Consider the following 24,354-nt stretch of genomic DNA (forward strand, 5'->3'; position numbering starts at 1 on the left):
ACAGGCTCTAGAGCACAGGCTCAGTAGTTGTGGCTTGCGGGCCCAGTAGTTGTGGCTTGCGGGCCCAGTAGTTATGGCTCGCGGGCTCAGTAGTCATGGCTCGTGGGCTCAGTAGTTGTGGCTCGCGGGCTCTAGAGTGCAGGCTCAGTAGTTGTGGCCTGTGGGCTCTAGAGCACAGGCTCAGTAGTTGTGGCATATGGGCTCAGTAGTTGTGGCACATGGGCTCAGTAGTTGTGGCCCGTGGACTCTAGAGTACAGCCTCAGTAGTTGTGGCTCACGGGCTCTGTTATTGTGGCACGTGGGCTCAGTAGTTGTGGCCCACGGGCTTCAGTAGTTGTGGCACACGGGCTCTAGAGCGCAGGCTCAGTAGTTGTGGCGCACGGGCTTAGTTGCTCCGCAGCATGTGGGATCTTCCCAGGCCAGGGCTGGAACCCATGTCCCCAGTGTCAGCAGGCATGTTCCTAACCACTGCGCCACCAGGGAAGCCCTCTCCGCAAGCTTTAATCCCAAGATACCGGAAACATGCCAAGTGGAGTCTAGACCAGTAGTTCTGACTCCAACAGATTCAACACCTGCTTAATTGTTTAAATAGCTGTATTGAGGTATAATTCATATACCATATAATTCACTCTCTAAGGTATACCATTCAGTGCTTCTTAGTATATTCACCAGGTGGTGCAGCCATCACCGAGATCAGTTTTAGAATATTTTCATCATGCCCCCAAAGAAAACCCCTGCCCGTTAGAACTCACTTCCCATTTCCTCCATCCTTCTTAGCCCCAGGCAATTACTAATCTACTTTCTGTCTCTGCATTTGCCTATTGTAGGCGTTTCATATAAATGGCCATACAATATGTAGTCCTTTGTTTTGGTTTCTTGCACTTAAAAATGTTTTCAAGGTTCATCCATGTTACAATGTATCAGTACTTGGCTCATTTTTATGGATGAATAATATTCCCTTGTATGAATATATTAATTTGTTTATCCATTCATCAGTTGATAGCCATTTGAGTTGCTTCCATTTTGGGAGTATTACCAGGGCTGGAACCTCTGTCCCCTGCATTGGCAGGCAGATTCTTAACCACTGTGCCAACAGGGAAGCCCAATGCTCAGTCTTTATGATCAATAGTAGCAATATGCCTTTTACTGTCCTGAAAATAATTTTATAGATAATATTAAATATTCATATAACTTTAAAAATTAAATGTAAAGAATCAATAAAAGGAAAGGCATTTGTATTAAAAAAATTATTTCTATATTTAAATGTTTGGCACAGCTACCTGGAAAACATAAGAAGCAATCTGCTGCTGGAGGTTGTAGGTTTGGATTAAGAGAAATGGGACAGTCAGAATTTATTGTCTTCAGTGCAGTTGAATGAGGTGAGGTATGGCTGGATGCTGCTGGAACAGTGAATGTTGTGGGTGGATCCAGACCAGGTGTATTAAATAGGAATGGAAGAAAGTACCTTGGTGGAAGCAGGTTCTAAGCACTTACGCAGTTAAGGCAACCCAGGCTGTCTGGATGATCTGGGGTGACAGGTGAAGGGTCAGTCACCCCCTCTGCTATGACCTGGAACAACATCAGGACAATTTATCACAGAAAACAGTTCTCCAAACAGACCTGAAGTCTCAACATGTGCTGGGGCAACATTCAGTGTATAGAAAGCCTTAGAGACCATCTTCTTTGGTGGCCATGGGGAAGAGAAGGACAGGCTGGGGAAAATGAGTCATACTGGGGCTCCAGGGAAGTGGTATTGTGAATATCTGAGGTCAGAGGACGAGTGGGGTGGGGGAGGAATAGAGACGCCCCCCCCACCCCCACCAAATTTGTGAACAGCATCAAGGTGAATTTTTTACAACATAGTTTTGGTATCATTGTAGTGCCAAAAATAGCTACACAGATATGTATGAGGGCAATAATACGAGATTTTTAAAACAACCTTAATTAATGAAATTCAGTGTAGTTCCTGCATTAAATACCCTAATTTAATATTATTTCCCTGAAGTCTGTCCTAATGTCCTCCTGTATGCTTGTGATTGTTCTTTTTGCAGTAACCGCTATGGCACTCAGGCCCTCACTGATTGAGTGTAGAGTTGGAATGGCCAGTTTTGGTCAAGGAGAGAGGTGCAAAATAGGGAATGAGTTCATAAATTCAGGGCTGTATCTGGACTTCCATTCAACTTCCTTCCCCTAAATGAAGGCACCTTTTCCCTGATGTCTTGTAACACATGTAGTATTGTTCCGTAGTTCAGTACCCCAGGTTAATACCTGCAGGGATTTCGGCCCACAGGTTGGTCCAACATCACGTGGAGCAGTCCCAAGTGTATTAGCAAGTATGCATCCCTGGTCCAGGCCCATCAGATGCTAGTAGTTCCCGCTCCTTCGGTCTTTGTGACAACCTGACACCTCCACAGATTTCTGGATGCCCCCAGGGGAAAAACTGCCAAGGTCAAGCGCTGCAGGTCAGGCTAGGTGAAACTTGTCCCCTTATAGGTGTAAATTTACTTATCACAGCTTTATTGAAATATAATCCACGTATCATATGATTCTTTCATTCAGAGTGCACAACTCGGTGGTTCTTAGTATATGCACGAAGTTGTGCAGCCGTCACCACTATATATTTCTAGAACGTTTTCATCAATCCAAGAAGAAACCCCATACCAACTAGGAGTCACTCCCCATACTGCCTTCTCCCAGCTCCTGGCAGCCGCGAATTGACTTTCAGTGTGTATGGAATTGCCTTTTCCGGATGTTTCACTTAAATGTGATCATACACTATGGAGTCTTTTGTGTCTGAGTTCTTTTACTGCGTATAATATTTTCAGGATTCATCTGTGTTATTGAAGCATTTATCAGTATTTCACTCCTTCTTAAGCCTGAAGAATATTCCATTGTGTGTATTTCGACATTTTGTTTATCCATTCATCGGTTGGTGGACGTTTATTTGGGTTGTTTCCACTTTTGTTTATCATGAATAGTGCTGTTATGTACTCATAATTCATGGAGAAGTTTATGTGTAGACATATGTTTACGTTTTTCTTGAGTAGATACCTAGGAGTGGAATTGCAGGGTCATATGATAACTCTGTTTAACTTTTTGAGAAACTGTCAGACTGTTTTCCAAAGCAGCTGCACCATTTTATTTATTTATTTATTTTTTGGCTGTGTTGGGTCTTTGTTGCTGCTCGCGGGTTTTCTCTAGTTGTGGCGCGCAGGGGCTAGAGCACGGGCTCTAGGTGCGTGGGCTTCAGTAGTTGTGGCACATGGGCTTGGGTGCTCCATGGCATGTGGGATCTTTCCGGACCAGGGATCAAACCTGTGTCCCCTGCATTGGCAGGTGAATTCTTAACCACTGCGCCACCAGGGAGGTCTCAGCTGTACCATTTTACATTCCCCCCAACAGTGTGTGAGGGTTTCAGTTTCTCCACATGCTCACAACACTTGTTATTGTCTTTTTTTTTTTTTTTGGCCGTGCTGTGTGGCTTGACCCCGACCACGGATTGAACCCAGGCCCATGGCAGTGAAAGCCTGGGTTGTTTTTTTGTTTTTTTTTTTTTGCGGTACGCGGGCCTCTCACTGTTGTGGCCTCTCCTGTTGCGGAGCGCAGGCTCAGCGGCTATGGCTCACGGGCCCAGCCGTTCCGCGGCATGTGGGATCTTCCCGGACCGGGGCACGAACCCGGGTCCCCTGCATCGGCAGGCGGACTCTCAACCCCTGCGCCACCAGGGCAGCCCCTAAGCCTGGGTTTTGATTAGCATTTCCCTAGTAACTAATGATGTTGATCATCTTTTCATGTGCTTATTGGCCATCTGTATGTCTTCTTTGGAGAAATGTTTATTCAGATCCTTTGCCTATTTTTAAAATTTGGGTTGTCCTGTAATTATTGGGCTATAAGAGTTTTTTATATCTTCCGCAAGTCCTTTATCAGATACGTGCTTTGTAAGTATTTTCTCCTGTTTGGTAGGTTGTCTTTTCACTTTCTTAGTGGTATGTAAGTCTTATTTCAATAAAGGAAGTATCTATTATAGATGAAATGGACATTCCCTTTGCTTCTCTAGGGCTGTTCCCTTCCACACTCCCAAGACAGTCATGATCACAGCTTTGGTAGATGTGTTGCCAGGGCATTTTAATATTTTTACTTCGAGAATACTTTGTGTGTCTAAAAATTTGAACTAAGTGGTATCATCCTATATATGTCTGACTTACCTCATTTCTTTTAAGTGCACACATACGTCCTCCCCTTACAGACTTGTAGGGAGGTGCTCTCCATCTCTTGTTTCCACAGGACAGCTGTAGGCCACCCAGGCCCCAGTCTACTCAGAAGGCTCAGTAGAGGAAACATGCAGCATGGTAATAAGGCAGCCTCAGGAGGTCTGAAAAGTAGGAGCAGCCAGGAGTGACAGATGGGGATATGGTCCTCCTGGCCAGCTGGCCCCTCCGCATCACTGTTGAATGCTGTGGACCTAGCAGGCCTCTGGGGTCTTGGCCTTGGCTTCAGACTGAACAGTTCTCATGTTTCCTCACGTGTGATGTTTACCTTAATTCCTTGTGTTCATAGTTGATAAGAATTTTCATCATGAGTTGGAGCTTTCCTTAAAATACCTTGTCAATTTATTGACGTAGGGTAAAGGGGTCTACTACTTTAATCTGAGAGCATTTTGATCAAGAGTCTGGGTGAGATTTGTTCAAATTACTTTCTGAATTTATTGAGATAGGATGTAGGGGGCTGTCTTCTACTTTAATCTGAAAATGTCGGGAATCGTATCAGTAGATGTTCTAATGTTTCATAGGCCTTCTTTTGTAGGATAAATCTAATGTTGCCATTTTGATAACTTTCTTCTGTTTCTTAATTAAATCCCCCTTTTATGACGAATATCACCTATGTATGCCTTCTTGTTCTTTATTTTATGATTACTCTTGCCAAAGGTAATTTCATTAGTCTTTTCAAATAACAGACTTTTGGTTTTCTTCATGTTCTTGGCTGTTTCCTTGTATTTGGTTTCTGTAATTTTTGATCTTACCTTTATTATCACCTTCCTTTCACCTCGTGTTGGTTTTCTCTGTGGCTCTTTCCCTTACTTCTTAAGTCAAACAGTGATCTCACTAACTTTCAGTCTTCTCTTTAAAATACAAGATTAGGGACTTCCCTGGCAGTCCAGTGGTTAGGACTCTGCGCTTTCACTGCTGAGGGTACAGGTTCAATCCGTGGTTGGGGAACTAAGGTCCTGCAAGCCGCATGGCATGGCCACAAAAGACAAAAACAAAAACAAAACAAAAACAAAAAACAATAACAAAAAAAAAAACAAACCAAAAAAAAGCCCCATGCATTAAAGACCAACATTTTTCGCCTAGGAACTTCTTTAGCTGCATCCTCCTTTGCTACATGTTTTGAGATGTGCCATCATCATCAGTTGTTCAGTCCTCTGTGTTTTCTAAGTAGATGCTTTCTAATTTGCATCAACATTTCTCTGTGAATTACTGAGGAAAAGGTTTTCATTTTTCCAAATAAATAGGTTTTTTTAAAATTTAAACTTACTATTATTTTTTGTATTTGGCATTCTTTCTGTTACTGGTTTTTAACTTGAACACATTTGTAGTCAAGAGACTGTGGTCTGGTCTTTGTTGAACTTATTCTTTGGCCTGGTTTGTGACCAGTGTTAGCAAATGTTCCACTTGTGCTTGGAAAGCCTTTGGCTCTAATTGTTGGTAATGGGTCTTCAGTCAGCTGTGTGACCAGGCTGGCTAATTACATTCTCTTATGCTTGTCTCTGTTCAGTCTTTCTGCATTTCCATTTCTGAAAGAGGTTCTTAAACCCTTCCAGTATGGTTGGATTTGCTGACTTTGCTCTGTGTTTGGAGGTATGCTGTTAATGTAGACATCTTTGCCATTGTTATATTGCCCTTTTATCATCCTTGAAGTTTATTGTTGGTTAACAAAGCACCATTCAATCTTTGTTTGGTTAGCATTTGTCTGTTCCGAACTTTTGCTTTTGTCTTCTGTGTCCTTTTGCTTTTGGTGTCTGTTACAAACACATTTTTTAATGCAGTCTGACACAGTGTTTATCTTGCCCATCAAAGCCACTTACATTTATTGTTATTGTGATGTCCTATTTTATACTTTCTATCTTAACCTGTCCTTTTTGAGCTTTCCCCCTTAGCACCTTCTTCTGGATTGATCTGTTGTTTTTTCCTTTTCTTTATTATTCTTTTCTCCTGTAACAGGGTTTTTCCACTTCAGCACTATTTACTTTTGAGTTTTGAGGCTGGTCATTCTATGTGTGAGAGGCTGCCTTGTGTTTTAAAGGTATTTCACAGCATCCCTAGATTCCAGTAGCATCTGACCCCAAGTCATGAGAGCCCAAAATGTTCCCAGATGTTGCCAAGTGTCTTTTGAGGGTAAAACCGTCTCCGGTTGAGAACCACTGCTCTGTGGGCTTGGAAGTTTTACATGACATTTATTCTTTTATTCCTGACTTGACCAGGTCTAACATGAATCATGAACAATATAAGAATGTCAGGACACTTAATTTTGCTACCCCATTTTCATCTCACAGGCCACTGCCATTCAGTATTTTAGTCCATCCCATTGTTAACCCCTGAGTCATTGTTACTGCTTCATTTTATGTCGTCAGTGCTGGATTTTATTTAAATACATGTTCTCTCCATTCCTTCCTTCTGGGTTATTTTTTTTTCCCTGAAGAACAGTTTTTTCCTAATTCTTTTGGCAAGTGTCCTTGGAGATAAACCCTGCTTTTGCTTTTCTGAAGTTGCCTTTATCTTTCACTCTTTTTAAAATTTATTTATTTATTTATTTAATTTTGGCTGCGTTGGGCCTTCGTTGCTGCATGTGGGCTTTCTCTAGTTGTGGTGAGCGGGGGCTACTCTTTGTTGTGGTGCACGGGCAGTGAGAAGCGGTGGCTTCTCTTGTTGCGGAGCACGGGCTCTAGGGGCACGGGCTTCAGTAGTTGTGGCATTAGGGCTCAGTAGTTGTGGCTTGTGGGCTCTAGAGTGCAGGCTTAGTAGTGGTGGCGCAGCAATGCCACAGCACTACTGTGGAACAACAGTGGGCTTAGTTGCTCTGTGGCATGTGGGATCTTCCCAGACCAGGGCTCGAACCCGTGTCCCCTGCATTGGCAGGCAGATTCCCAACCACTGTGCCACCAGGGAAGTCCCTTACTTTCATTCTGACAGTTTTTTCCCTCAGCACTTTGATGGTAATCTTCCATTACTATCAGGTTTCTATTTTTGTTACCAAGTTAATCACAGTACTGTTCATTCCTTCACTGGTTGTCTTTTTCCTGGTGGCCTTTAAGACCATCTCCTTAGGTATAGCTTGATGTCCAGTTATGCTTGGGACTCAGGCTTTCTGAGTCTAAGACACCACCAAGTGGAATTGCAAGGTGGCGGAATGTGCCTGTTTTATGTTTCGATGGCCACTACCAAGTTACACCGCCAAGTGGACTGACCTCTTTACGTGCCCACCAACTCTCTTCTTGCATGACCTGCTCAAGCATTATATTATCATGCCTTGTTTTACTTTTACTCAACTGAAATGTGCATATTTTGTATTCTTAAAGTTACAGTTTGTAAATGCCTTTAGGTGCGAATGAGCAAGAATTCATGTATTCAGGACTTTTCTATTTTCTCTCTGTCAAGTTCCTCCTTGTATCCTTTACCCAGTTTTTCCCCTTTTATGTGCTATTCTGGAAGAATTTTTTTATAGATCTCTGGCACTATTCCTTTGTCTCTTTTATACTTTATAGTATCGTCTCTCCACCTGCCATTTGTATTTTGACTCTTACTCTGTTTTTTGTTGTTTGGAAATTTTTAAAAATTAATTAATTTATTTATTTTATTTTTGGCTGTGCTGGGTCTTTGTTGCTGTGCACGGGCTTTCTCTAGTTGAGGCGAGCAGGGGCTACTCTTCATTGTGATGCACGGGCTTCTCACTGCGGTGGCTTCTCTTGTTGCAGAGGACAGGCTACAGGTGCACGGGCTTCAGTAGTTGTGGCATGCAGGCTCAGTAGTTGTGGCTCGTGGGCGCTAGAGCGCAGGCTCAGTAGTTGTGGCACATGGGCTTAGTTGCTCTGTGGCATGTAGGATATTCCCGGACCAGGGCTCAAACCCGTGTCCCCTTCATTGGCAGACAGATTCTTAACTACTGTGCCACCAGGGAAGCCCGAGAGCCAGTTTTCTTGATATCTTCAAGTCAAAGGGGCGGGAGCATGGTTAGAGAAAGATCCATAACAGTGAAGACACTGGCAGCCACTTACAGTACTGTCTGTTCCCCAGCTCAGAGCCAGCACACATGATGTAATTCTCATAATAACCCTGCAGGAAGGTCGTTGACAGATCTAGGAATTTCAGAAGTGTCAGGTCACCAGGCCTGTGTTGTATCCCATCCACGAAGGCAGAACTCTGACCACAAAGGTGGGGTGAAAACTGCTCGTTCAATGCTATTTTAAGCCCATTGTGAAGTGGAGGATCTGGAGTGTGTACTGGTTATTGGTAGGGGAAGTGGGTGATGGGGACAAGATCACAGTGGCCGAGATGTGTTACTGTGTCATCAGAGTGACACCTGGCCTCTGATCTCCCACGTCTCAGGCTAATCCTTTTGGTGATATTTACCCCCAACACCATTCCCCCTGCCTGTTCTCTAGGAGGGTAGAAATGCCATGTGGCTCTTCTTGAACCTGTTCTTGGCTCCATCCCTCAACTCTCACAGTATCTCCCCCTCATATAGATCTGAATTTCAAAAAGAAAACAAGTAAAAAGACACACTCACACACTTGGCCTGTCACCATCTTTCATTCCTCTTCCACACACGGCTTCATGTACTTAAGTCTGTCTTTTTCATTCTTTGCTTTCCAGCCTGGGACAGAAGATTGAAAATGACAGCTGAGAACATTGCTGAGGAAGAACTGTCCTGTGACATGGAGGTGGAAGGATTTACACGAGAGGGTCCTCATTTCTCCATTCTAGGTAACAGTTGGGACTGTGAGAACCAGGAGGGACATTTGAGGCAATCAGCCTTAACTCAGGGGGAACCAGGAGCTCAGGGAGCAATTCGTGAATATCCTGGATTTGGGGAGCATTTGAGCGTGAGCCCAGACCTTCCACGACGTCAGAGAGTTTCCACAAGAAACGGTTTCCATGTACGTGGCTCAGGTGTTAAAAGCCTGGATTGTGACCCAGCTTTACACAATTGTCAGAAAAGTTATGTAGCTAAGAGAGCGGGTGACAGTGACACCTGTGGGAAAGCCTTCAACCATTCCATGGAAGTTATTCAATTTGGAAGAACTCAAACTAGAGAGAAACCCTATAAATACCCTGAAAGTGTTAAGTCTTTCAACCATTTTACCCCTCTTGGTGAACAAAAAATAACGAAAAGAGGGAAGAAACTGTATGAAGGTAAGGACTTTGGGGACATCTTTACCCTGAGTTCATCTCTTAATGAAAACAGGAGGAACAGCCCTGGAGAAAAACTGTACACATGTACTGAATGTGGCAAGTGCTTCAAACGGAACTCTTCTCTTGTTTTACATCACCGAACTCACACTGGAGAGAAACCTTATACCTGTAATGAGTGTGGAAAATCCTTCTCCAAGAACTATAACCTAATTGTGCATCAGAGAATCCATACAGGAGAGAAGCCCTATAAATGCAGTAAATGTGGGAAAGCCTTCAGTGATGGGTCAGCTCTGACGCAACACCAGAGAATTCACACTGGGGAGAAACCTTACGAATGTCCAGAATGTGGGAAGACCTTCAACCGAAATTCGTCCCTCATTCTGCATCAAAGAACTCATACAGGGGAAAAACCATATAGATGTAATGAGTGTGGGAAACCTTTCACTGACATCTCCCACCTCACTGTGCATCTCAGAATCCACACTGGGGAGAAGCCTTATGAATGTAGCAAATGTGGAAAGGCCTTCCGAGATGGCTCATACCTCACCCAGCACGAGAGGACTCACACTGGAGAGAAGCCCTTCGAATGTGTGGAATGCGGGAAATCCTTCAACCGTAACTCTCACCTCATTGTGCACCAGAAGATCCATTCTGGGGAGAAACCCTATGAGTGTAAAGAATGTGGGAAGACTTTCATTGAGAGTGCTTACCTCATCAGGCACCAGAGGATTCATACTGGTGAGAAGCCCTATGGCTGTGATCAGTGTCAGAAACTTTTCAGGAACATCGCCGGCCTCATACGTCACCAGAGGACTCATACTGGCGAGAAGCCCTATGAGTGTAATCAGTGTGGTAAAGCTTTCAGGGACAGCTCCTGTCTGACCAAACACCAGAGAATTCACACTAAGGAGACCCCGTACCAGTGTCCAGATTGTGGAAAGTCCTTCAAGCAGAACTCTCACCTGGCAGTACATCAGAGGCTCCACAGCAGGGAGGGTCCCAGTCATTGTCCTCAGTGTGGGAAAACATTCAGAAGGAGCTCTTCCCTCATCCGACACCAAAGATCACACCCTGGAGAACAACCCGTGGATATTTAATGAACGTGGGCCACACTCATCTTCCGACTGGCTCTCAAAAACCTATATGAGAGAGAAGTGTCTTCAGGGGTGGCTCCTCCCTGTCAGTGGAAAAGACTGCTCTGAGCTGTCCAGCGGACTGGTGGATGTGAGACATTCCTCAGCCATCCTGTTAAGCCTACACATTAGGGAACTCTTGCAGAGGACACAGGATGGTAGTAAATGTGGCAAAGGCTTCAGGGATGATTCGGCCTGTACCAGACATGATAGTGCCTACACTGGAGTAAAACCTGAGGAAGTCAGGCGGATACTTCCCTGGAGAACTCACCTGCCCGTACATCCGAGTCCTTAAACTGGAAAGAGCCTGTGTAATCGGGAAGAGGAATCCTTTAAGAGGGAGTGTCTGCCTTACTGTTCGAAAGCAAACTCTTACCGGAATCCAGCGAGGGAAGCTGTCGGCGGGAGCCCTTGCTGTCTTAGCTGTGTCAGCAAAGCCACGCTGGTGAGAAACCCCACACGGTGCTCCAGCTCACAGCAACCACAGAATTACAGCGGATTGGCATTTGAATGTATTTCCGCGTCACGTTCCTGCCAGGTGCTGAGGACTCGTTTCAGCAGGGGCACCTGGGTGAGGAAGTCGCTTGTGAATGAACAGTGATGTTATTCCTCTTAATACGGAGACCAGAGCGGGTTCTCCTAAGAAGGAAAGGGCTGCTGCCGAGAAATATGATGCGTTGCTTTAGTTGTTGAGACAAACACAGAGAAACACTGAGTTGTTATGTTTACATTGTCGCCCCTCATTGTTCATTTGGGACACTTGTGATTTGTTCCATGCAACCATGCCAAACCATGATGATAAAGGTTTTGTTGCCATATTGAAAACGCTTATAATATGGCCGGCAACCAAAAGCATAAAATGGAAAATTTGCCATGTAAAGTGTGCACACATACGGATGTAGGTTGGGAGTTGATCATAGAGAAATAAACATGGGGTCTCCTAAGGGACTGTTACTTGTGTATGATTTTTCCTCTATCACAAATCATACATTGTTATAATCATTTGATGAGGAATTAAAAGGTGGAGATAAAAAGAGGTGAGTTTGGGTTCTCTTTGGACCTTTTTAAAACCAGAAGTGGCTAAGTCAGGGTCGCAGGGCAGTTGTAAGCATGGATGGGGGCATCTCGGCAGAAACTTCTCTGAATCAGCATCCCACAGCTCAGGGCCTAAGAATAACTTCTTTCTTTGGGACTTGGATAATGAGAGGGTGTTATTGTGAAGAAGAGGGTGGGTCTCCGGGAATGGGGAGTAGGAGGCTACAGAGAAGTCTGGGAGGACCTGGGAGCATCCCTCCTGAGGCCCTGCAGTGCTGGCTGGCTGAGAGCTGCTCACACTGGTTGGCATAGCCTCGGAGCCCCGGGGTGGCTCCCCTTGGAAGTTTGACTTGTTCCTATGGAGGCATAGTCAGAGGGAAGGTCACTGAGCTAATTAAGGCTATGAGATAATAAATCTGCGTTGTTTTAAGCTATGTTTCTGGTACTTTGTTATGGGAACAATAGAAAACTAGCACAAGCATTAAAGAAAACTCTTTCCTGCCCTTTCCCTCTTTCTTCTGGTCCTCCTTGCACTCTTTCAGCCTCCTCCTGGCTGAGACTGCAGCAGGGCCGCTGATAGTCTACACCCCACCTTCATACAAATTAGGAACACCAACTCCACCCCCACCCCCCGCAGGGCAATGCAAGAGGAAAACTCTCCTTGGTGCAGCTCTTGCTTTGGAGATGCTGCAATTGGATGTTGGGCTTCTCTACACCAGGGCTAACAGCTGAATCTGAGAGAGACCCAGGGCATAGCCTCTTTTTTTTTTTTTTAAGTTAATTTATTTATTTTTGGCTGCGTTGGGTCTTCGTTGCTGTGCACGGGCTTTCTGTAGTTGCGGCGAGCAGGGGCTACTCTTCGTTGTGGTGCTCAGGCTTCTCACTGCGGTGGCTTCTCTTGTTGCAGAGCACGGGCTGTAGAGTGTGTGGGCTTCAGTAGTTGTGGCACATGGGCTTGGTTGCTCGGCAGCATGTGGGATCTTCCCAGACCAGGGCTCGAACCCGTGTTCCCTGCATTGGCAAGTGGATTCTTAACCACTGCACCACCAGGGAAGCCCCAGGGCGTAGCCTCTTACAAGCCTTGACTGATTGGTGGCCAGTACGGCTAGTTTTAACCATTCCTGTTCAGACCCAGGCCCTCTTCTGTTCTCCCACAGGCTGGGTTGCAATACTTGATTAACATAGCAGTCAGGAGGGTTTGATCCCTGGTTGGGGAACTAAGATCCCACATGCTGCGTGGCACAGACAAAAAAATAAAAGTAAAACACAGCAGTCAGGAACCCTCATTGGTAGGCTGAATAATGGCCTCCCACATAGGTCTACATCCTAATCACTGGAGCCTCTGATGGTTTATATGGCCAAGGGACTTGGAAGGAGTAATTAAGTCAAAGATCTGAGACGGGGAGATTATCCTGGGATATCTGGGTGGGCTCAGTGTCATCACAGGGGTTCTTACAAGAGGGAAGCAGGAGGATCAGAGTCAGAATGGGATATGATGTTGGAAGCAGCTTCTAGAAGCTGGAAAAGGCAGGGACACTGGTATCCCCCCTGGAGCCTCCAGAAGGAACCAGCCCTGCTGACACCTTGATTTTAGCCTCATATGACTCGTTTCAGATTTCTGTCCCCAGAATACATTTGTGTAGTGATTTTTTTAAATACATATAAATTTATCTATTTATTTTTGGCTACATTGGGTCTTCCTTGCTGCACGCAGGCTTTCTCTAGTTGCAGTGAGCGGGGGTTACTCTTTGTTGCGGTGCGCGGGCTTCTCATTGCAGTGGCCTCTGTTGCGGAGCGCAGGCTCTAGGCATGCAGGCTTCAGTAGTTGTGGAACGTGGGCTCAGTAGTTGCAGCTCATGGGCTCTAGAGCACAGGCTCAGTAGTTGTGGCGCCTGGGCTTAGTTGCTCCGCAGCATGTGGGATCTTCCCAGAGCAGGGCTCGAACCTGTGTCCCCTGCATTGGCAGGCAGATTCTTAACCACTGCGCCGCCAGGGAAGTCCATTTGTGTAGTTTTAAGCCACAAAGTTTGTGGCAGTTTGTTACAGCAGCCATAGGAAATGAATACATTGCCCTTTCTAGTTCCTTTAGAACTTTAACCTTCCCTGCTCCTACCTGGAGAAGTATTCAGTGTGCATTCCCTTGCCCAGCAAGTTTAAAAACTCAGCTTGAAAAAAAAAAAAAAAAAGGAATTCCCTGGCAGTCCAGTGGTTAGGACTCTGCGCTTCCACTGCTGGGGGCCCGGGTTCAATCCCTGGTTGGGGAACTAAGATCTCACAGGCCTTACCACGAGGCCAAGAAACAAACCAAAAAAACCCTCTGGTGGTGTCTGTTTGCTGCTTTGAGAGAAGGCATGGCCTGCTCAACCAAGTACCCTTTGGGGAATTCCAGAACTAGTCTTGAAAATTAAGTCCTATTAATGAACAGCCATTAGTGAAAAGAGATCTCAGAAAAGTTAAGGAAGAGATGCCCCGTACCTGTACTCCCAGCTCCCGCCCCCTTCGCTGGCTGAGGGGAAGGAACCTTTCAGCATCCTAACAGAAGTCCATCTCCTAAGAATGTGTAGAAGTTCCAGATGTGCTCTTGGTTCATAGATGACCATCTTCTCGCAGTGTCCTCACATGGTGGAAGGGGCAGGAGAGTTCTCTGGGGTCTTGTTTATGAGGGCACTGATTCCATTCATGAGGACTGCATCCTCAGACCTAATCACCTCCCAAAGACCCCAGCTTCACATACCAGCATATTAGAGATTAGGAGCTCAACATGAATGGGATGGGGTGGGGGACCACAAACATTCAGTACGTAGGTTTTCATTCCTCTTGGTTAAATACCTAGGAGTGCGATTGTGGGTCATTACAGTAAGTCTATGTTGAGCTTTGTAAGAAACTGCAAAGCTCCTGTCCAAAGCAGTTGTGCCATATTGCTTTCCCACCAGCAACAAATGAGACTTTGTGATGCTTTGCATCCTGGCCAGCCTTTGAAATTTCAATTTTTTAATTAATTTATTTTTTATAAATTAATTTATTTATATTTTATTTTTGGCTGCGTTGGGTCTTCATTACTGTGCACGATGTTTCTCTAGTTGCGGTGAGCAGGGGCTACTCTTCGTTACGGTGCACGGGCTTCTCACTGCAGTGGCTTCTCTTGTTGCAGAGCACGGGCTCTAGGCGCGCAGGCTTCAATAGTCGTGGCTTGCGGGCTTCAGTAGTTGTGGCTCGTGGGCTCTAGAGCGCAGGCTCAGTAGTTGTGGTGCACGGGCTTAGTTGCTCCTTGGCATGTGGGATCTTCCCGGACCAGGGCTGGAACCCTTGTACCCTGCATTGGCAGGCAGATTCTTAACCACTGCACCGCCAGGGAAGCCCCATAATGTTTTAATTGATAGCCCCGTCACCTCCCTGTTCCCTCTTCTCCCATCTCCCCCTTGGTCACTCTGTTCAAGTTTCAGTGGCCTCCCTGCTCTTCCTCATACACACCAGGCATGTTCTCATGTCAGGGCCTCTGCAATCCTTGTTCTCTCCATGGGGATCCTCTTCCCCCAACACCTTCTGGCTCAGGTCCTCACCTCCTGCAATTCGTCAGTCACACAGCACCTACTCAGTGAGGCCTTCCCCGAATTCTCTTATTTAAAACTGCAACTGCCTCTGCCCAACAGTCACACTCTGTCCTCTTTCCCTGCTTTATGTCTCTCCAAGGCATCAACCCATCCGACTGATACATGATGCATTGTGCTTGTTTACTTTCCCTGCTGGACTGTAAACACCTTGTTCTGTTTTCTGCTTTATCCCTGGCTGCTGGAATACTGCAACAAGTACTCAATAAATGTTTGTTGAACTAAAAGAGCTAGATGGAGGTACACCAGCACAAGTGAACAGCGGGCAGCCACACCTTGGGTGCATGTCTTTGTTGTTTTCTGATTCTAAAGTAATCCTTGCTCACTGAAAGCCAAGACTTGGAATGTCCAGAAAAATACGAAAATAAGAAATCACATCCAGAGTCTCAGCTGTCACCAGCAATCATGATTCATGTTTTGGAAAACATCTTCCAGTTCATTCAATCCACAAACACTTGATGAGCATCTCCGATGTATGTCAGCACGTTGGTCCCTGTAGAGTCTAACTAGGAGCACGACAGACAGTGTGTCCAGCCTTGTGGAACTGGCTAGTTAGAAAGCAAGATGGGCATTTATCAAACTGTCACAAAAGCATCGACATGAACTTGAATAGGAAAAAGAAACAAAATAACAGCAGAGAGCTGTGAGGAGTGATTAACCAAGGGGTAGAGAAGGAAGACTGCCCCTGCAGGGAGTGGTATGTGCTGATGTGGGAGGGGAATTAGGGGCATGAGGGAGAAAGGGGTGAGGGGAGTGGGCAGGATAAGGTAGGTAGAGCCTTGTAGATCTCAGACTATGTTAGGGGAGCACTCAGGGAGGAGACCCAGGAAGCAAGCAACCATGGGAAAAACAGGGAAAGGAGGCAGCCAGATGAAGATGAAATGGCCAAGAAGGGAGGAGGGAAGCTAAGGGTGGATGATGTTATGGACCAAGAGAGAATGGGATTTAGGGAGAAGAGACCCCATCCACCGTGGGAGGGGCAAAAGGCCATAGGTGAAATCCCTTCGTGGACAGCAGTTGGGGAAATGGCTTCACCGGAGATGAGGCGGGTATAGGGTTCAAGGCTGCCTTTGCCAAGTTAAAAAACCCCACATTTACAAGGGCAGCACTTAAGACCCTAAGAGATGAATAGGTTGAGAGTGTGTTTAACCCAGAAGAAAATAGCAAATACATAAGTCTAGGATGTCTAGGCTTAGAGTGACCAGAGGAATTCAACTGAATCCTTTCTGGTAAAATAGATTAAACAATTTTTAAGTAGAAAAAATGTGTAGGTGTACAAATCAATGGATTTTAGTATTTTCATGAGGTCATGCAGTGATCACCATTCTTTAATTCCAGTACATTTCATTACCCCCTCCCCCTCCAATTAGCAGTCACTCCCCATTCCCTCCTTCCTCCAGCCCCTGGCAACCGCTAATATACTTCCTGTCTCTACAGATTTCACTACGCTGGACATTTCATGTAAATGGTATCATACGACAGGTGCTGTGACTTCACTCAGCATAACGTTGTCAGGGTTCATGCGTGTTGTAGCAAGTGTCGGTACTTCATTCCTTTTTATGGCTGAATAATATTTCATCATATGGCTATACTACATTTTGTTTATCAGTTGATGGACCTTCGGGCTGTTTCCGCTTTGGGGCTCTTATGCATAAGGCTACTATAATTGTTCATGTACAAGTTTTTTTTGTGAATATATGCTTTCAGTACTCTTGAGTAGATGCCTTGGAGTGGAATTGCTGGGTTACATGGCAACTCTGTTTAACCTGTCGATGAAAATTCAATGAACAATCAAACTAAGAAGAGAAAGAGGAGGATTTTATTTGAGCCAAACTGAGGATTATAACCTAGGAGACTCTCAAAAAGCTCTGAGAACTGTACCACCTGCTAGAAGTCAAAGATACATTCATACACGTTTTCGGGACAAAGGAACGTACATCAAAATGATACACTGATATTGTACATAAAGTTCATCAAAGACACATAGTCCAGGTAAGCACAGACAATGTGAGCAGTGAGTCACCACGACCCCCTACGGAGTTGGGAAAGAACCCCGCCCCCCGCCCCGCCCCCGGCGCCCGGCGAAGCCGCAGCTCGGAACCTGCGCATGCGCACAGCCAGGTGGCGCGCTGACGGGGAAGAGGAAGTCGACGGTCCGGTGTCCGGCGCCGAGTTCCCTTCAGGTGGTTCTTGGGCCTCGGTTTTCAACCCCCGGGCGGGGAGAGAGCCCTAGGTCTGGCTGTGGGGAGCGTCAGGGCGTCCAAGGCGACTGGGAGCTGCGCGGCGGCCACCTCCGGGCTGGGCGGGAGCGGGGTGGGCGCGGGTGCCCGGGAGTTGGGGGGGGGGGCACCTTTGCCTGAGTGGCACGGACCGCCTTATCTCCCGTTCTCCCCATGGGGCGCGGACCCCTTATTCCCTACTCCCATGGCGCGCAGACCCCCTAGTCTTCCCCCATACCCGTGAGGTACGGACCCCCTATTCGCTCCTCCCCGTGATGTGCAGACCCCCATTCGCCTCTTCCCATGGGGCGCGGGCCCCTACATCCCCCTCCTCTCCCTTCGTCCTTTCTCCTCCCGCGTGGGCGGATTCCCCTTCTTTCTCCCTCCCCCAGGGCACGACTCCCTAACCTCCTCCCGGTCCTTGCCTGTCTTCATTCTCTTAGGTGCGCAGCCCTCCGCCCCCCTGCCTAGGTGCAAACGCCTCCACCCCCGTCTCACAAAGTTTGGGCTTGCACAACCTGTTCAGTTTCCTGTGTCGCACTCCCAAGGATGCTTTCCCCTCTTTTCGTCTTCCTCACCCAACAGCCTTGTTCCTGCCCGCCCCACCTCTGCTCTTCCAAAGACCGATTCCCCCCTGCCCACTACGAACTCTCCCTCATCCCCAAACCCCGGTCGTGGACTGAGGTGCCCTTACCCACAGGCCCCTAATCCCCTGAAGCTGTCATCCACCCTCACCGCCCCCCGCCCGGTCCCCCGGGACAGACACCTCAGACTCTGGGGTCCTCAGCAGAACCTCTGGGCCCCAAAGCCAGTCCTTCCACTCTCTGTAAGTAGCGTCTCCGCCTTCTGCGAACGTTCCCCACCGTCCGCCTTGATGTTTCCCTTTCACCAACCCCCACATCATCTCTGCCTGAAAGTCCCATGCCTGTACCTCCAATATAGTTCCAGAGTTCAGCCACTGCACCAGCCCTTCTCCCTGTAACGGGACTGCTCCCTGCTCCCCTGCCTCTGCCCTCCGCACCGTCAGTTCCCCAGCAGGAGCCCATCAGCTTATGTGTCACATCATGTCCCATCTGTGCTCCAAGTCCCCCATAGCTCCCCTTGCTCGGTAACAGCCAGAATCCTTCAGGGGCTGGGGCTGCTGGCCAGGAGCTCTTTGCTCCTGGACTCCGGGTGGTAAGGAGCTTGCGTAACAGTGAAAATCAGAGCCCTGCCTGCTTCCTTGGACAGCGTGTTCCCTGAATCTGGTTTGTTTCTGAGTTGTGGATAGTGCTGGAGGTTGGAGCAGTCAGGGCCACCAGCCGTAACTCCAAAAACTGACCCAGGTCTGTGTGCTCTCTGAGTTTGCAGTGAGTGTTTGATAGCGACAGATTTTGCATTTTGTCCTACGTTTGCATCTTCCCCACCAGAATGCTAGCTTCACCTGGTGGAGGTCTCTCTCTTTTTTGTCATTTATTTATTGTTATTTATTATTTATTTATTTTAATTAATTAATTTATGGCTGCGTTGGGTCTTTTTTGCTGCCCGCGGGCTTTCTCTAGTTGCGGTGAGCGGAGGCTACTCTGCATTGGGGTACGCGGGCTTCTCACTGCAGTGGCTTCTCTTGTTGCAGAGCACAGAATCTAAGCACGAGGGCTTCAGTAGTTGTGGCACGCGGGCTCAGTAGTTATGGCTCACGGGCTCTAGAGCACAGGCTCAGTAGTTGTGGCGCACCGGCTTAGTTGCTCCGTGGCATGTGGGATCTTCCCAGAGCAGGGCTCGAACCCGTGTCCCCTGCATTGGCAAGTGGATTCTTAACCACCGCGCCACCAGGGACATGTCCCAGGTGGCGGTCTTCATCTGTCTCATCCATTGATGAATCATCCCTGCCTAAACAGGGCCTGGCACACAGTAGGTGTTCCGTAAACACTTGCTGAGTGAGTGGAAAAGGGCCATTCCTGTGCGACCATGGGAAGGAGCTAGTCCTTGTCCAAGAGACTTGAGATCATAGAGGGGGTGTGGTATACATCTAGCAAACACTCATCTGTTGTCTCCAGGCTGTCGTTACAGCTTTTCCCTTTATAATATCCATAGCTTCGAACAACATGGTGTGTGTGTTTGAAATTGATATGTTCAGTGTGTGAAACTCTGCTACCTGCTTCTCTCACCAACCTATTGTGTACTAAGTGGAGCTTTCTGCACATACTGTTTTCACTACCGTACAGTATTCCACCTTGTGAGGCTGCCACAATATATTTGTTCCTTCCCACCACCTGTTGATGGACATCTTGTAAATTTACGGTTTTTCAACATTCCCAAGAGCGCCTTAGGGGGCATCTTGAACATGTGTCCTTGTGAAATGAGTAAGGATTTCTTCAGCCTGGTGGTTCTCAAGGTTTTTTAACCCAGGCATTGTAAGAAACACATTTACATCACGACCCCCATACATATGTTACTGGAGGAAAAGTTTGATGAAACAACACTATGTGTGAGGTCCTCTTATGTAAGTTTTGAATTTTAATTTACATCATTTTGAAAAGAATGCCAGTGTTGATTCACTACATTGCTGTGTGGTTTACTTTTTGAACCTGAGCCACAGCAGTGAAAGCACTGAGTCCTAACCACTGGACCGCCAGGGAATTCCCTGCTGTGTGGTTTAAATTTTGTTTGTTTGTTTGTTTGTTTGTTTTTGCGGTACGCGGGCCTCTCACTGTTGTGGCCTCTCCCGTTGCGGAGCACAGGCTCCGGACTTGCAGGCCCAGCGGCCACGGCTCATGGACCCAGCCGCTCCAAGGCACGCGGAATCTTCCCGGACCGGGGCACGAACCCGCGTCCCCTGCATCGGCAGGCGGACTCTCAACCACTGCGCCACCAGGGAAGCCCTAAATTTTGATTTAAACTCAAAATTATCATCCAAAGAGACTGTCATTTTTTTATGCTAATGATATGAACACTACCAATAATATAATGTTAACAGGGAAAAACAAAAAGAAGGCCCAAAATTGTCTGTACAGTTTGACTTGAAGTATGTGAAAAAGATTCTGCAGGAAGAAAACAGGAAGTAAATGCACCCGAGACAATTTTCTTTGTATTTTATGTTTTCCAAGTTTTCCGTATTGAGTGTGTATTGTATTAATTCATTATATTAATTTTAGAGTGACATTTTTAATAGTAAAATATTTAAATGGAATTTGATACAGGTTTTATTTAAATAGGATGCTCCCCTGTTGAATCTAAAATAGAATTGTTTGCCCTACTTCATTTACTTACAACTTTTCAGAAACATATTTAACTCATAGAACAAAGCGATAAAATAGCTTTCAATTTGGATCAGCTGCCAGCTGTTGCAAGCAGCTGGAGGGCCAGACGATTCTGGAGCTGGCTGGAGGGAACTGAGTGGTTTGCACAGCTCTACCCTGCCTCGACCCCAGTTCTTCGAGGCAGAGTAGAGATGTCCAGACCCCCCAGCCTTCCTGTTTTCTCCTGCATCAAAATCTACTGTGTAGAAAGGATTTTACAAGTCAGCATTTTGCTAGGGTGATAACTGCATGGTTTTCATACAGGTCCCAGCTAGTATCATATTTTCCCCGTTAAAATGCCTGTAACCGTCTCTTGAACACCTTTTGAGAAAACTGTTATAAATTTATTCTCACCTGGGTGTTAATGAATGCTGATCCCTGAGGTAGTACCTCTCCCTTAGGAGCATTAACGTTTCCCCTATTTTCTATTTTAACAAGTTTCTAAAATATTAACAGAAAAGTTGAGAAAAGAGTATAATGAACACCCATCACCCATCATCTAGATTTATACATATGCATATATAACAGTTATATAGTATGTATTTGTAATACGTATGTGTATATGTGAATGCATATTTGTGTGTATGTATTTTAATCTGTGTATTTGCGTGTATGTGTGTATATATGTATGTACACGTGTTTATATGTGCATATTGGTATATGTGTATGTATGTATGTTTATGAGTGTATGTGTGTCTATGTATATTTATGTGTGTGCGTGTATATTTACTGTGTGTATAATATGTGTATTTCTTTATGTGTGTATGTATAACCATTTGAATATAAGTGCAGATATGACACTTTACCCTTAAATATGTCAGGACATAAATTCCAAGAATAAACCATAATACTGTTATTGCTAAGAAAACTAGCAATAATTCTCTGTATCATCTGATAATCCATCCGTATTCACATTTTCCCAATTGTTCCTAATGCCTTTTTCTTAAATTTATTTTTTTGAACTATAGTTGATTTTCAATGTTATGTTAATTTCTGCTCTACAGCAAAGTGACTCAGTTATACACATATATACATTCCTTTTTATATTCTTTTCCATTACAGTTTATCCCAGGATATTGAATATAGTTCACTGTGCTATACAGTAGGACCTTGGTGTTTATCCATTCTATATGTAATAGTTTGTATCTACTAACCCCGAACTCCCAGTGCATCCCTCCCTCACCCCCTCTCCTCCTTGGTACCCCCAAGTCTGTTCTCTGTATCTGAGTCTCTTTCTGTTTCGTAGATAAGTTCATTTGTGTCATATTTTAGATTCAACCTATGAATATGGGAGAATTCATACTGGAGAGAAAACCCTGTTAAGTGTACGGATTGTGGAAAATCCTTCATCTGCAATGGTCACCCCATTGTGCATCACAAAGTCCATTCTGGGGAGAAACCCTGTGAGTGTAAAGAATGTGGGAAAACTTTCATTGAGAGTGCTTACCTCATCAGGCCCCAGAGAAGCCCTATGGCTGTGACCAGTGTCAGAAACTTTTCAGGAACATCCTTGGCGTCGTCTGTCACCAGAGGATTCATACTGGTGAGAGACCCTACGAGTGTAATCAGTGTGGTAAAGCTTTCAGGGACAGCTCCTGTCTGACCAAGCATCAGAGGATATGGGATCAAGAGCCCCTGTACCTGTGGGTCAACAGAAACAGAGGGCTTTCCTGGTGGCGCAGTGGTTGAGAGTCCGCCTGCCGATGCAGGGGACGCGGGTTTGTGCCCCGGTCCGGGAGGATCCCGCGTGCCGTGGAGCGGCTGGGCCCGTGAGCCATGGCCCATGAGCCATGGCCGCTGGGCCTGCGCGTCCGGAGCCTGTGCTCCACAGCGGGAGAGGCCACAGCAGTGAGAGGCCCGCGTACCGCAAAAACAAAAAAAACCTTCAGGGATTGTGCTAAACATACATGAGACCGTGACACCTCACAATGAAACCTTTTGAAGGATGGTGACACAGTTGAGAGAGGGAACCAGGATGGCAGGGGGAAACTTCTCGTGGCGTTTCTCTCTGTTGTTATAAGATATGGAAATCAAAGTCTAGGAATGGAATTAATGTGGGAAACGTTTAAACTGGAACTCTTGCTTTTATTTGCATTAAAAAGAAGATTTGGTTAATGTGATGAGTTTGAGGTTTCAGTAAGAACCCTTGCCAAGGGACTTCCCTGGTGGTGCAGAGGTTAAGACTCTGTGCTCTCAAAGCAGGGGGCCTGGGTTTAATCCCTGGTCAGGGAACTAGATCCCACATGCATGCCGCAACTGAGGAGCCCGACTGCTGCAACTAAGGAGCCAACGTGCCTCAACTAAGGAGCCCGCCTGCCACAACTAAGACCTGGCACAACCAAATAACTAAATAAATTAAACAAACAAAAAGAACCCTTGCTGAAACTCTTAGGTAAAAGGGAACGTATTTTTGAATTAGCCAATATGAAGTGATAATACAGGAAAGTCCCTTAAGGTGATACTAAGTTTATTGTGAAAGAAAGCTCATACTAAAGATGGACAGAAAACGTACACTTGATGTGGGAAAGCTTCCACCTGGAGATCTGATCTTCCAGAGTAATGCTGTCTGCTGGAAATATACTGTGAGCCACATGTGTAATTTCAAATTTTTTAGTGGCCACGTTTTTAAAAGTAATAAGAAAGAAGTGAAATTAACGTCAATAACATTTTATTTTACCACCTATATTCCAAATACTAATAATTTAAACATATGACACTCACTCATTTCAGATCCTCTGTAACTGCACATCTAGTTGCTACTTCATCGGACAGTGGGACTCTAGTGTATCAGAGAATGAATTCTGGAGAGGAGCCCCCTATAGAGCAATTGTCCCATTACAAACCCACAGTCAGGTTTTTAACACATTTCTAGAAAAAGTGTGTGCCTGGAACTTAGTCCTGACATAGAACCCTAAGGACTCAACTGTATTCCATTTTTTCTAATATGCACGTTCTTTTCACGTTGTAACATCTCAGAAATCAGTTTAATTGGTAGCCTTTTGTCTTCCATTTGCACTTTGTCTTCACAAAATGTGCATCTTACCATCAGTTGTGTCTTAGGTCTAATAAAATAACTAATATCAGGAGGAGGAACTAAATGACTAGTGAGATTCATTCATTTGAGGAAACTAGAACTTTCAAGGAAGAGACTGTTGCTGAGATAATGATTAACGGCCTACCTGCTGGAACAAAATGTGGTGATGTAGTCCCTGCCGTGTTGCTGCATATTAAGTGTTATTCCTTTCCTGTAGCCTGTATCACCTGTAATTGTTTTATTACAAGATTGAAAATTCTCTTAAGATGGAGGGAAGCAAAACACAGAAGTGTGCACAGGCTCTTAACAAGCTGGTTAAACAGGAAAGAGTTCCTGAGCTCATGGGGCTTCTATCCTAGCTCATATATCGAAATAGCTTTATGTTTAGTATCGTGTGTATATATGTGTGTGCACACTTTGGGCCTTTTAGTTATAAAAGAAAACGCTGTGCCTGATGGTCAGTAGATGCTCACTCAAGCGGCAATTCCTTGGCTGCTCAGAAGGCCTATACAGGAAAGTTAATCCCAGTTAAAGAAAAATTGTACGAAATTGCATGAAAACACTGGACTGCACCACGTGGACGTTAGTGTCACGGGTAGGAGCACATCTCTTGACTTCAGTCAGACTTGGGTTTCTC

General features: G+C 45.7%; 1 protein-coding gene across 1 annotated transcript; it reads left to right on the top strand.

The window, feature by feature from the left end:
- The first annotated feature begins 8,872 nt into the window (after positions 1–8,872).
- Positions 8,873–11,471, top strand: ZNF329 (zinc finger protein 329). The gene has a single exon (XM_065898894.1). The coding sequence runs from the start codon at positions 8,891–8,893 to the stop codon at positions 10,505–10,507; it is 1,617 nt and encodes a 538-aa protein (XP_065754966.1). The 5' UTR covers positions 8,873–8,890; the 3' UTR covers positions 10,508–11,471.
- Positions 11,472–24,354: the final 12,883 nt, after the last annotated feature.

Source organism: Phocoena phocoena, chromosome 20 (assembly GCF_963924675.1).
Source record: "Phocoena phocoena chromosome 20, mPhoPho1.1, whole genome shotgun sequence".
Classification (NCBI taxonomy): Eukaryota; Metazoa; Chordata; class Mammalia; order Artiodactyla; family Phocoenidae; genus Phocoena; species Phocoena phocoena.

Coding starts and splice junctions, on each gene's coding strand:
- ZNF329 (XM_065898894.1), top strand. CDS start 8,891: ATGACAGCTGAGAACATTGCTGAGGAAGAACTGTCCTGTGACATGGAG.